This window comes from Camelus dromedarius, chromosome 17, assembly GCF_036321535.1.
Source record: "Camelus dromedarius isolate mCamDro1 chromosome 17, mCamDro1.pat, whole genome shotgun sequence".
NCBI classification, from domain to species: Eukaryota; Metazoa; Chordata; class Mammalia; order Artiodactyla; family Camelidae; genus Camelus; species Camelus dromedarius.
The window spans coordinates 31476901-31489993 of NC_087452.1; the positions used below are offsets into that span (position 1 = coordinate 31476901).

The window sequence follows — 13093 nt, forward strand, 5'->3', positions numbered from 1 at the left end:
TAAAAGGTATTGACTCCCCTCCAAAACCTACTTGCAAATTTTGTACATTCTCCATTGCTTTCACATAGTTGATTTTCATATTTTGTCCAGAGTTTATACTTATTTGTTGAAGGGTCTATCTGTAGGAGCTTACTTGCCTATTTGGAAGCAGAACTTCCTAGAGGTTGTTTTGTGTCTAATTTCTGTGAAAAATTCTCATGAAGCCAATTAAGTAACAAGAGAATTTCTGTTTTCCAGAAAAGGTCATACAAATGAAATGAGTGACTTGGTACAGTTGATGACTCAGACCCTAAAGTTGGACTCTAAAGAAAGTTGTGAAGATCTCCTAGTACCGGATCCAGTGTCAGAATTTAAACTTCATCGGAAGTACCGGGATACGCTAATACTTCATGGAAAAGTTGCAGAAGAGGCAGAGGAGCTCCATTTTAAAGAGCTGTCTTCAGGTGGTCACTTTATTGTTTTATACCAAACTGGGGAGCATATGTTTATTGGGGAAATGTGTCAAATCAAGGAGTTAATGCTTATAATTTTGGGGTTTTTTTTTCTTATTTCATTTCGGTATCTCCATAAAAGATATATCTTATTTTATGTAGCAGTTGTGTTCCTGAAAAATTACATGAAAATTGATTTTTAAAAATAAATACAAATATACATGCTTGAATTTTTCAAGTGGATTTTCTTTAGACCATTGTAGGAGAGGAGGATAGCTCAGTGGTAGAGTGCATGCCTAGCACGCACAAGGTCCTAGGTTCAATTCCCAGAACCTCCATTAAAAATAAATAAATAAATAAATAAACCTAATCTACCCCCCCCCAAATAAATAAAATAAAAAACATATATTAGACAATTGTAGTTTTTAGGTTTAGGAGATAGTAGTGAGACATGAAGTTCATATATACATTTCAGTCATTAAAAATATGTGAAGTTATTAAACCAAACTCTTGTCAAAGTGAAAATCTTACCATGACAAAAATTTTTTTTAAACCATTGTGTTCTTGCTGCAGTAATGAAAGTATTTATTTTACCTTGTTGTTGTTATTGCTTTTTAGCTCTCATGCCAGATGCTGAAAAAATCAGAAGAATTGTTGAAGTCTTGAGAGCTGATGTAATTCGGGCCCTGGGGATTCAGCTCTTAGAGCAGGTCTATGATCTTTTGGAAGAAGAGGATGAATTGGAGAGAGAGGTGAGTGTCCCCATTAGCTGTGTCAGCTGTTTATGCTATGGAGTTTTTTTTAACAGCCTTTTGAAATATAATTAACATACCATACATTTTACCTATTTAAAGTGTACAATTTAGTGGTTTTTAGTATGTTCACAGCCATCACCACAATCAATGCTGGAACATTTAATTACCCCCAAAAGAAACCGTTTATTTACAGTCACTCCCCATTGTCCTCCAGTCCCTTCACCCCTAAGCAACCAATAATATTTCTGTCTCTATAGATTTGCTTCTTCGGGACATTTCATTTCATTTATTTATCTTTGTTTGTTTGGGGGGAGGTTTATATTTATTATTGTTATTTTTTATTTAACTGAGGTACTGAGGATCCAACCCATGACCTCATGCATGTTCAGCACGTGCTCTACCACTGGACTATACCCTCCCCCACTTCATTTCATTTAAATGGAGTTATATAAAACTATGTAGTTTTTTGTGATTGATTTATTTTATTTAGCATGTTTTCAAGATTTATCCATCTTGTAGCATGCATCATGTACTTCATTCCTTTATATGGCTGAATAATATTCCATTGTATGGCTATATCACATTTTGTTTATCTTTTCATTAGCTGATGGACAGTTAGGTTGTTTCCACTTTTTGTCTATTATGAATAATGTTGCTATGAACATTCATGTACAAGTTTTGGCGTGGACATATGTTTTCATTTTTCCTGGGTATCTTCTCAGGAATGGAAATTACTGAATCATATGAAAAGTCTATATTTAACATTTTGAAGAACTGCAAGACTGTTTTCCAAAGTGGTGGCACCATTTTGCATTCTCACCAGTAATGCATAGGGTTCTGATACCTCCACATCCTTGCCAACACTTGTTATTGTCATCATTTTGATTACAGTGATCCTAGTAAATGGGAACTGGTATCTCATTATTGTTTTTATTTGCTTTTCCCTAATGATTAATGATGTTGAGCATCTTTCATAGGCCTGTTGGCCACTTGTATATCTTTTTGGAGACATGCCTATTCTGAACTTTTACATATTTTAAAATTGTTATTTATCTTTTTATTCTATCTTTATATATTCTGGATACAAGTAATTCCTTTATCAGATACATGATTTGCAAATTTTTTTTCTATTCAGTGTTTTTTTTTTTTTAACTTTCTTGATGATGTTCTTTGCAGCCCAAAAGATTTTAATTTTGTTGAAGTCTAATTTATCTATTTTGGGTTTTTTTGTCACTTGTGATTTTGGTGTCATATCTAAGAAGGTTTTTGCCTAACCTAAGGTCATGAAGACTTATTCCTATATTTTCTTCTAAGAGTTTTATCATTTAAGCTCAATTAGGTCTATAATCCATTTTGAGTTAATTTTTTGTATTGTGTAATTTCATTCTTTTGCATGTGGATATCCAGTTGTCCTAGCACAACTTGTTAAAAAGACTATTCTTTTCCTATTGAATTGTCTTGGCACCCTTGTTGAAAATCAGTTGACCATAATGCAATGGTTTATTTCTAAACTCAGTTATGTTCCATTGATTTATATGTCTATTCTTTTGTCTATACAACACTGTCTTGATTACTGTAGCTTTGTAGTAAGTTTTGAAATCAGGAAGTATGAGTTCTCCAACTTTGTTCTGTTTCAAAATTATTTTGGCTATCGGTTGCATTTCCTTGTGAAATTTAGGGATTTTGATAAAGACCCTATAGAATTTTGCTTTGACTAAACTATAGTTTAATTTACCTGACTTTTCTGCTTAAAGTTACGTGTATTTTTTGTGTCATCTAATAATCCATTGACAGATGCAAGGTCATGCAGATTTATCCCCATGCTTTCTTCTAAGAGATTGATAGTTTTAGTCCTTACATTTAGGTCTCTGATATATTTGGAGTTAATTTTTATATATGGAATGAAGTAAAGATCAATTTCATTCTTATATATGTGGCTCTCCTGTTATCTCACCACCATTTGCTGAAAAGACTATTCTATCACCTTGTCAAAAATTATTGGCCTTACATACATGGGTTTATTTTTGGATTCCCAATTCTATTCAGTTCATCTTTATTTCTGTCCTTGTGCCAATACTGCACTGTCTTGCTTACTGTTGCTTTGTAAGAGTAAGTTTTGAAATCAGTTGAGTTCTCTAGCTTTGTTCTCCTTTTTCAAGATTCTTTTGGCTGTTCTGGGTCCCTTGCAATTCTATATGAATTTTAGAATTTCCTTGTCAATTTCTACAAAGAAGCCAGCTGGGATTCTTATCAGGGATTGACCTGAATCTGCAGATCAGTTTGGGGAGCATTGCCATCTTAACAATATTGAGTCTTCTTATCCATGAACTTGGGATGATTTTCCATTTATTTAGATCTTAAATTTCTTTAAAACATGCTTTGAGTTTCTAGAGTATAAGTTTTATATGTCTTTTGTTAAACCTATTCCTAAGTATTTTGTTCTTTTTAATACTGTTGTAATTGGAATTTTCTTATATTCATTTTGGATTGTTCACTGAAAAAGCATAGAAATAAATTTGATTTTTAAAATACTGACCTTAAAAAAATATTGGCCTTGTAACCTTGCTGACCTTGTTTATTGGGTTTAATAATCCCCCACCTTTTTTTTAGTAGATTTCTTGTAATTTGCTATATACATATAACCATGTCATCTGTGAATACAGTTAGTTTTACTTTCCAATCTGGATGCCTTTTACTTCTTTTTCTTGTCTAATTGCCCTGGCTAGAACCTCCAGTACAATGTTGAATAGAAGTGGTGAGAGTAAACATCCTTATCTTGTTTCTGATCTTAGAAAGCATTTGGTGTTTCACCATTAATTATAATGTTAACTCTGAGGTCTTAGATGCCCTTTATCAGGTTGAAGAAGGTCCCTTCTATTCCTGGTTTGCTGAGTGTTTTTAATGATGAAAAGGTGTTGGGTTTGTCAAATGCTTTCTATTTAGATGATCGTGTGGTTTTTGGTTTTTATTCTATTGATATGGGTGTGTTACATTAATTGGTTTTTGGATGTTAAATCATCTTGCATTCCCTCTTAGTCATGGTGTATACTGCTTCTCATATGTTGCTGGAGTCATTTCTAGTTCTTTGCTGAGCATTTCTGTGTCTGTGTTCACATGAGATATTGGTCTTTAGTTTTCTTTTCTTGTGATATCTTTATCTGTTTTTGTTATCAGGGTAATACTGACCTCATAGAATGAGTTGGAGAATGTTCATAAGGGATATTAGTCCATGCTTTTCTTTTATTGTAGTGTCCCTATCTGGCCCTAGCACCAGGGCAATGCTGGCCTCAAAAATAAGCCAGGAAGTAACCCCCTCGTTCTTAACTCTGAAGAGTTTGAGGAAGATCAGTTCCTGTCCAGATGTTTGGCAGAATTCACCAGCAAAGGTCCAGGGTCTTTACTTGTCAGGAGATTTAAATTACTGATCAGTCTCCTCGCTAGTTATGGATATATTCAGACTTTCTACTTCTTATGATTCAGTCTTGGTAGGTTTTATGTTTCTTGGAATTAGTCCATTTCATCAAAGTTGTGCAATTTGGTGGCATACAGTCATTCATAGTACTCTCCTAGAATCCTTTTTATTCCTATAGAGATGGTAGTAATGCCCCAAATCCATTTCAGAGGTTAGTAACGAGTCTTTTTTTTTCTCAGTATAGCTAAAGGTTTGTCAATTTTGTTAATCTTTCTGAAGAACCAACTTGTAGTTTTATTGATTTTTCTCTGTTTCTGTAAACTCTTATTTTGTTCATCTCAGCTATAATCTTCATTATTTCCTTCCTTCTAGTTTTGGGTTTTGTTTTTATTTATTTGTTTTGGGGGAGGTAATTAGGTTTGTTTACTTATTTTAGTTTTGGGTTTAATTTGTTCTTTTTCTACTTCTCTGGTTGATAAGTTAGTTTGTTGACTTGAGATCTTTTTTCTTTTTTAACATACGCAATTACAGCTATATATTACACCCTCAGCACTACTCTTGCTGCATCTCATAAGTTTTGGTATATTGTTCTCATTTTCATTTGTCTTTCAATATTTTAAATTTCCCTTGTGATTTCTTCTTTGATGCATTGTGTTGTTTAATTTCCATAAATTTGTGAATTTGCTCGTTTCCTTGTGTTACTGGTTTCTAACTTCATCCTGCTATGGTCAGAGAAGATACGTTTTATGATATCTGCCTTTTTAATCTATTGAGACTTAATTTGTGGCCTAACATATATATGTCACTCCTGGAAAATGTCTCATGTGTACTTGAGAAGAATGTGTATCCTGCTGTCGTCAGGTAGAATGTTCTGTATATGTCTGTTAGATCTAGTTGGCTTTTGTGTTTTTCAAGTCCTCTGTTTTCTTACCTTCTGTCTAGTTGTCCTAGCTGTTATTGAGAGCATGTATTGAATTCTCCAACTGTTTATAGAACTGTCTATTTTTTCCTTCAGTTCTATCAGATTTTACATCATATATTGTAATGGTGGGTTATTAGGTACATAAATGTTTTTAATTATTATATCTTCCTGCTATATTGATCTTTTTGTTAATATATAATGTCCTTGTCTCTTGTAACCTATTTTGTCTTCAAGTCTGATTTGTCTGATATTAGTATAGTCACTCCTGCTCTCTTTTGGTTATTGTTTGCATGGGATATCTTTTTCAGTCCTTTCCCTTTCAATCTGTGTGTGTCTTTTGTAGACAACATTTAATTTTGTTATCCATTCTGCCAGTCTCTGTCTTTTGATTGGAGAGTTTAATTCATTTACACTTAAAGCAGTTAATGATAGGGAGGAACTTCTGTCATTTTGCTATTTGTTTTCTATATGCTTTCTAGCTTTTTTGTCCCTAATAGCCTACATTATTGTCTTATGTTTAGTTCCTTTTTTGTAGTCAAATGTTTTAATTCCTTTCTCATTTCCTTTAATGTATATTCAGTAACTATTTCTTCATTGTTACCATGGGGATTACATTTAACATCCTAGTTTTAATACTCCAGTCTGAATTTATACCACCTTAACTTCAGTAACATACAGAACTCTGCTGCTTTAGAGCTCTGTCTTCACCCCTTTCAGTTACTGATGTCACAAAATTACATCTTTGTATATTGTGAATCCACAAATATTAACTAGTAATTGGGATTTTTTTTTTAAATGCATTAGTCTCTTAAATTTTGTAGAAAGCAAAATATGGAGCTACAGACCAAAGTTGTTACATTAGTCCTAGACTAATAACTTTTTAAACTAATAATTTTTATAGTGTATTAGTCTCTTAAATCATGCAGAAAATAAAAAATAGAATTATAAACCATTGTTATAATACTACTAGCTTTGATAACTGCCTGTGTATTTACCTTTATTGAGATCTTTATTTCTTTATACAGCTTTAAGTTACTGTCTAGTATACTTTCATATCTACCTGCATGACTTCCTTTAGTATTTCTTGCAGGGCAGGTCTAGTGAACCTTCTTCATCATTTATTTGGGAATGTCTTAAGTTCTCCCTCCCCCCATTTCCAGTTTTATTGAGATATAATTGATGTGTAACATTGTGTTGGTTTAAGGTGTACAACATGATGATTTGATATATGTATATATTGTGAAATGATTACCACAGTAAGTTTAGTTAGCATCTGTCACCTGTCATAGATTTTTTTCTTGTGATGAGAACTTTTAAGATCCACTATTAGTAACTTCCAAATGTACAATAGAGTACAATTAACTTAGTCACCATGCTATGTATTATATCCCCCAAACTTTCTTATAACCAGAAGTTTGTACCTATTGATCACCTTTACCCATTTCCTTCATTCCTGCAACCCACCTCTGGCAACCACCAATCTGTTCTCTGTTTCTATGAGTTGGTTTTTTTTTTTTTTTTTTAAGATTTTGGTGGGGTTTTTTAGGGGGGAGTAAGGAAGAGGGGGTAATTAGGTTTACTTATTTATTTTTTAATGGAGGCACTGGGGATTGAACTCAGGACTTCATCCATGCTAAGCATGCACTCTACCACTGAGCTACCCCTCTCCCTGAGCTACACCCTCCCCCTGAGCTACACCCTCCACCAGTTTTGTTTTTAGATTTTGTATGTAAGTGAGCTCATACAATGTTTGGTTTTCTCTCTCTTGATTTATTTCCAATAGCATAATGCCTTGTAGGTCCATCCATGTTGTTGTAGATGGCCAAATCTTTTTTCTTTCACTTTTGAAGGACATTTTTGCCAGATAGAGGATTCTTGGTGGACAGTTTTTTTGTTTTTTTTTTGTTTGGTTTTTTTTTTTTTTTCACTTTGAAAATACCATCCCACTTACTTCTGGCCTCCAATGTTTCTGATGAGAAATCTACTAATTATCTTATTGGAGAATCTCTTGTATATGATGAGTTGCTCCTTTCTTGCTGCTTTCAGGATTCTCTTTGTCTTTGGCATTTGACAGTTTGATTATAATGTGTCTGGGTGTGAACTGTTTGTGTTCATCCTACTTGGAGTTTGTTGAGTTTCTTGGATGTTTATATTCAAGTCTTTCATCAAATTTGGGAACTTTTGGGCTACTATTTCTTCAAATAATCTCTCTTTCTTTTTTTCTCTTCTTCTGGCACTCACACAATACCTATATTGGTTCTGTCAAATCCCCTAGAAGTTCTTTCAGCTGGAAGGTATGGTGTTTATAACATTGTTAATGAGAGTTTGAACAGTGGTTGCCTGCCTCTGTCTGCCCCTCTGTGATGAGAAGCAGCAGTCAGCTATTAGTACGCAGATAGGTCCCCAGTTCTTGGAGGACACGATTCTTATTGCTTACCCTGGCTCCTGTGAGCTATGTATGGGCTGCTTCAGGAACATTGCACAGCTGCTTGTATCCAGGTGAGGGGTACTAAGAGCTGAAATTAACTTAAATTAACCACAATTTACCATTCAAGCCTTACCCTGGATATTTGAAGCCTTTAATAGACTTCAGAGTTCCAAAGTAATTACATCAGGCAGATTCTGCCAGTACAGTTTTTGTCCATGTGAGGAGACAGATTTCTGGTGCTTCTTCCTCCACCATCTTCTGTACATATTGTATTATACAGTTGCTTTTAAAATCAGTTCCAAGAAGAAAAGGAAAATCAATTTACATTTATATTGTTTTTTTATTTACATAATTACTTTCATCAGTGCTTTTTGTGTTTTCATGTAAATTGGAATTATTGCCTGGGGTCTCTTGCTTTCAGCCTGATGAACTTCTTTAGTAGTTCTTATAAGGCAAGTCTGCTAGCCACAAATTCTGTTTTTGTTATCTGGGAATATCTTTATTTTGCCTTCATCTGAAAGATAACCTTACTGGATATGGGATTCTTGGTTGACAATTTGTTTTTGGAGCACTCTGCATTTGTTACCCCACTGCTTCTGACTTCCATTGTTTATGATGTCAGCTGTTAATATTATTGGGGTTCTCTTGTAAGTAATGAGTAATTTTTCTCTTGCTGCTTCAAGATTTTCTTCTTATTTTTGGCTTTCAGCACTTTTACTTCATTGTTACTGTTGTTGGAATATTGCTTTTATTATTTTTTTTAACTTATTTTTTCTTATTGAGGTAACATTGGTTTATAACATTATGTAAGTTTCATGTATACAACCTTGTATTTTGACTTCTGTATACATTACAGCATCAGGACTTTTACTTTAATGTGTCTGTGTGTGGCTCTCTGAGCTGATCCTGCTTGGGATTCATTGAGATTCCTGGATGTGTAGATTGTTTTTCAAAAAACTTGGGAAATTTGCAGCCATTACTTCTTTAAATATTTTTCTGCTCCTTTTTCTCTGTCCTCTCCTTCTGTACTCCCATTACACATGGTATGTTTAATGGTGTCACATTTCTCTGAGCCTCTGTTCATCTTCTTCATTTTCTTTCCTCAACTCCAGAATTACCATTTGGTTCTTTTTTTTTTTTTGTATATATATATATATTTTTTTTTTAACTTTTTTTTTTTCAGTTATAGCCATATATATGTATTTTTAATTGAAGTATAGTCAATTTACAATGTGTCAATTTCTGGTGTACAGCATAATGCTTCAGTCATACATGAACATACATATATTTGTTTTCATATTATTTTTTACTGTAAGTTACTACAAGATATTAAATATAGTTCCCTATGCTATACAGTATGAATTTGTTGTTTATTTTATGTATGTTAGTATCTGCAGTATCTGCGAATCTTGAACTCCCAATTTATCCCTTCACATCCCCTTCCCCTCCTGGTAACCATAAATTTGTTTTCTATGTCTTTGAGTCTGTTCCCATTTGGCTCTTTTTATACCTTCTTTCTCTTTATCAGTATTCTCTATTTGATGTGACATTGTCATCATAACTTTCTTTACTTCTATAATCATGGTTTCTTTTAGTTCTGTGAACACGTTTTTAATGGGTACTTTGATGTCTTTGTTAAATCCAACATCCTGTTGCTCTTGCCTGCTTTTTTTCCAGTGCATGTGTCATACTATTCTGTTTCTTTGCATATCTCGTAACTTTTTATTGGAAACCGGACATTTTAGATAGTAAGTTGTAGCTCTGATTCTAGCCTCCAGTGATGGGGGATTGTTATTGTTATCTGCTTGTTTGTTTAGTGATTGTCTGAATTATTTTAGTAAAGTCTATGTTACCCCTCACCCCAGCCCTCACAACGTAAAGCCTCTGACGTTGCCCCTCAGTGGGTGCAGCCTTGGGTCTGTCCACAGCTACCTTGGAATGACAGTGGGTTTGGCAGAGCTCTCTTGATGTTCCCTTCCTCAGACCTCACTCAGATGTTAAGTTTTAGTTGTCAGCTGATTGCTTTTATTGTTTTCAACAATGCCCTGGGGCACACATTGCTCTACCAACCAATCCAATCAAATTTGGGCTCCTTTGCAGGGGTAGTTCCCAAGGTCAGCATTTGTGATTTGTTCTGAACCTAGGGGGCCTCTCCAGCTGCTTGGTTCTTTCCATTAAAGTACCTTTGGCCTACAGTTTAGCTCATATATGCAGTGAATCTACAAACCTCCTTCCAAAGAGCTTTCACCAGTACCTCCAGTGTTTGAGAGCACCCTTAGGCTTGAATTTCTCCACTCTCTGTTCCAAATGAAGTCAGTTCATTGAGAACTTGGTGCTATTTTACATGTTGCTTCTACCCTCAGGCAAAATCTTGATGCACAGCTTTGGAGCTGGAGTGGGAACAATAGCATGCTTGTCTCTGAGTGATACTCCCACCTTGGAAACTCAGAGAGCGTGACAGGCAGTAGTATTTGGTCTTCTTGGCATTGTTTCACCCAGCATGGAAATTTTGCCTTATGGTCTGGGGCAAAGGTGTTTGGGGCCCCAATATTTTCAGTGGCCCTATACCCAAGATAGAGCCTCCATCCTGAGTCTGAGCTGGACGTAAGAAAGAAGCTCCCACTTCTTGGCTGCACTCTCCCAAAACTTATTGTCAAAACAGGTATTGGGGGCAGGATGAGATATGCTGATACCCTGCCCCTCCCAGGAAGATAGCCTTCCAGCTAAGAGTTAGCAGGAACGGTTCTTGACTTCATCAGTGTGGTGATGTTTTTGTCTCACTGAGCTGGGAGTGGGAAGGGAGATATTTAATCTTAATTCAAATCACTTACTCTCACTGTTCTTAGTAGTTTTACTGTTTTTACTGAGTTTTAGTAGATTTTCTTAAAAAAAAAAAAAGGGTCCCTGTTTGCCCTATACCCTTTGGACCATTTCCAGAGATGTTAAATGGTTGGTTTTTAAAATAATTTTCACCAGTTTCACTGAAGAAGGGTCTGCAGAGCTCCTCATACTGTCATGCTGGGTATGGAACCAATTAGGATTACGTTTTAGAGTTAGTTATGTCTCTTTTAATCTGCAATAGTTACTCTTTGTTTTTCATGACCTTGATATTTTTGAAGAGTATATATAGGTCATGTGTTTAATAAAATGCCCTCGGTTTGGACTTGTCTGATGTTTCCTCATGAATAGATCCAGATTATGCATTTTTGGCAGGAATACCAAAGACGTGATGTTCTGTCCTTCTGAATGTATTGTCTCAGGAAGTATATGACATTTGTTGAACACATTATTCAGTGTTATTTTAATTTCAGGCATTCTTTCCACAGATATACTTTGAATGTCACATAGTACTTTTTTTGGATTACTAGTCAGGTTGAATTTTATGTATGTTAACTGATCATTTGTATTATTTTGTAAATGCCTATGTTGAGTTATCTATGGGACTGATTTTGTTTTTATCAATTCTAATATTCTAATAATGTGTTTTATTGATTCTGAGTGCTCTCTCTGTATATATATGGTATTAATTCTTGGCATGTATGTTATATTTTCCTTAGTTTATTGTTTGCTCTGTAATTTCTTATGACTTTATTTTTTGATATGTTGACATTTAAAATTTTTATGTAAACAGAACTATTAGTATTCTCCCATAAGGTTTCTGCCTCTGGTTATCATGCTGAGAAAAACCCTTTTAAGAGTACAGAAATATTTTTTTCTATTACATATTGATTTTTTTGTTTATATTTCTCAAATAGGTACGTTTGCGGGAGCACATGGGTGAAAAATATACAGCTTATAGTGTGAAAGCTCGCCAGTTAAAATTTTTTGAAGAAAATGTGAATTTTTGAGAATTTATCTAATTTGCTGCCAGAACTAAACTATTTTCAAAGGTTTTTGGCTTAAACAAAAACAAACCTGTAATAACAATGACTGGAGGCCATCCCGTCCTTATATCTCTTTGGGGTTTTATTTACTGGGAAAAAATTGGACAAAACAGTAATGTGAAGCAAGCTCACAAAAGAAGAAAGCTTTGGCTCTCTTATTCTCTTGAGGAAAAATCTGTTATACGATGTTTGTTTAGTTACTGTTTACTGAGCCTTAAACCACCAACTTTATATGTAGAACTATTTTTTTAAGGTTCTAATTAGCTTTAATACAGGAGCATAAAATATTGGATTGGAAGTTTTATATTATAGTGATAAATGCAGTAGGGAAAATAACCGACATAAACTACTTTTTATTGTTAACAAACTTAGGTAGCAGCTGATAAATTATTTTTTTATAATTCTGGGAGTAGATTTAAAGAATATGAAGTTGTATCTAGTACTTGAGCAACTGAATTCCTTTTTTGCACATTGATGGATGTTTAGCATTTTATTTACATTTAATATGAATTTCATTCAGGATATACAAGAATTGAAACTAGAATGTATTTTGACCCTGTAAATCAGTTTTTACATACTCTTTAAGATGTATTTTTCCATCAGCAAAAACATTTTTGAACTCTTAATTTCTTTTCTGATTTAGCAATTTTTAAGTAAAGTCCAGATCCTTTTAGTTATGTTGGACATATTTGTCTCCTGAAACTCATCTTCTTGTACTATCAAAATACTGGTTGCCTTCTCATGTTATAAATGTATGTTTGTGTATCACATATGTTATTAGTTGTTTAATAACGGGTAATGCCCTTCTAGGAAACAGTTTTTATAAAATAAAAGTCTTGATTAGTAAATCTTCACTTCTATATTTCAAAGGACAAAAAATGTCTGTTGCTCCATAAATATTTTCAGTTTTTATAATTAAAAATGTATCTTACCTTCCTTGAAAATTACACACACATAAAATAATAAAATGTTCCCTCTCTAGTCCCTTAACAGACCTTTATGTAGTTTGTACTATGTGCCAGAAACTAGGCCAAGAGCTGGGATACAGTGGTGAATAAAACAGTACTCCCTGCCCTTACAGTGTTTATGGCCTGGTTTCTGAAATCTATTAATTTTACTTTGAAGAGTTTGTTAGAACTCAGCTCTAAAGCCATCCAGTCTCAGTGCCCACGTAGGGGCAAATTTTTTGCAAACTGTTGATCTTCCAGAGCTATTTACCATTTCTTGTATGTTTTAGAAATCTACATCTTTCTGGAAAGTC

The 13093-nt window shown here is 34.1% G+C and overlaps 1 protein-coding gene across 2 annotated transcripts in view; it reads left to right on the forward strand.

Annotated features, from left to right (window-relative positions):
- The window catches only part of NEK4 (NIMA related kinase 4), a 49150-nt gene extending 36244 nt beyond the window's left edge, over window positions 1-12906 (forward strand). For both annotated transcript variants that reach the window (XM_031470525.2, XM_031470524.2), the window contains exons 13-15: window positions 238-443; window positions 1050-1183; window positions 11704-12906. In XM_031470525.2, coding sequence (XP_031326385.1) covers window positions 238-443; window positions 1050-1183; window positions 11704-11796 — 433 coding nt within the window. In that variant the 3' untranslated portion in view covers window positions 11797-12906. The remainder of the gene's footprint in view (window positions 1-237; window positions 444-1049; window positions 1184-11703) is intronic.
- Window positions 12907-13093: the final 187 nt, after the last annotated feature.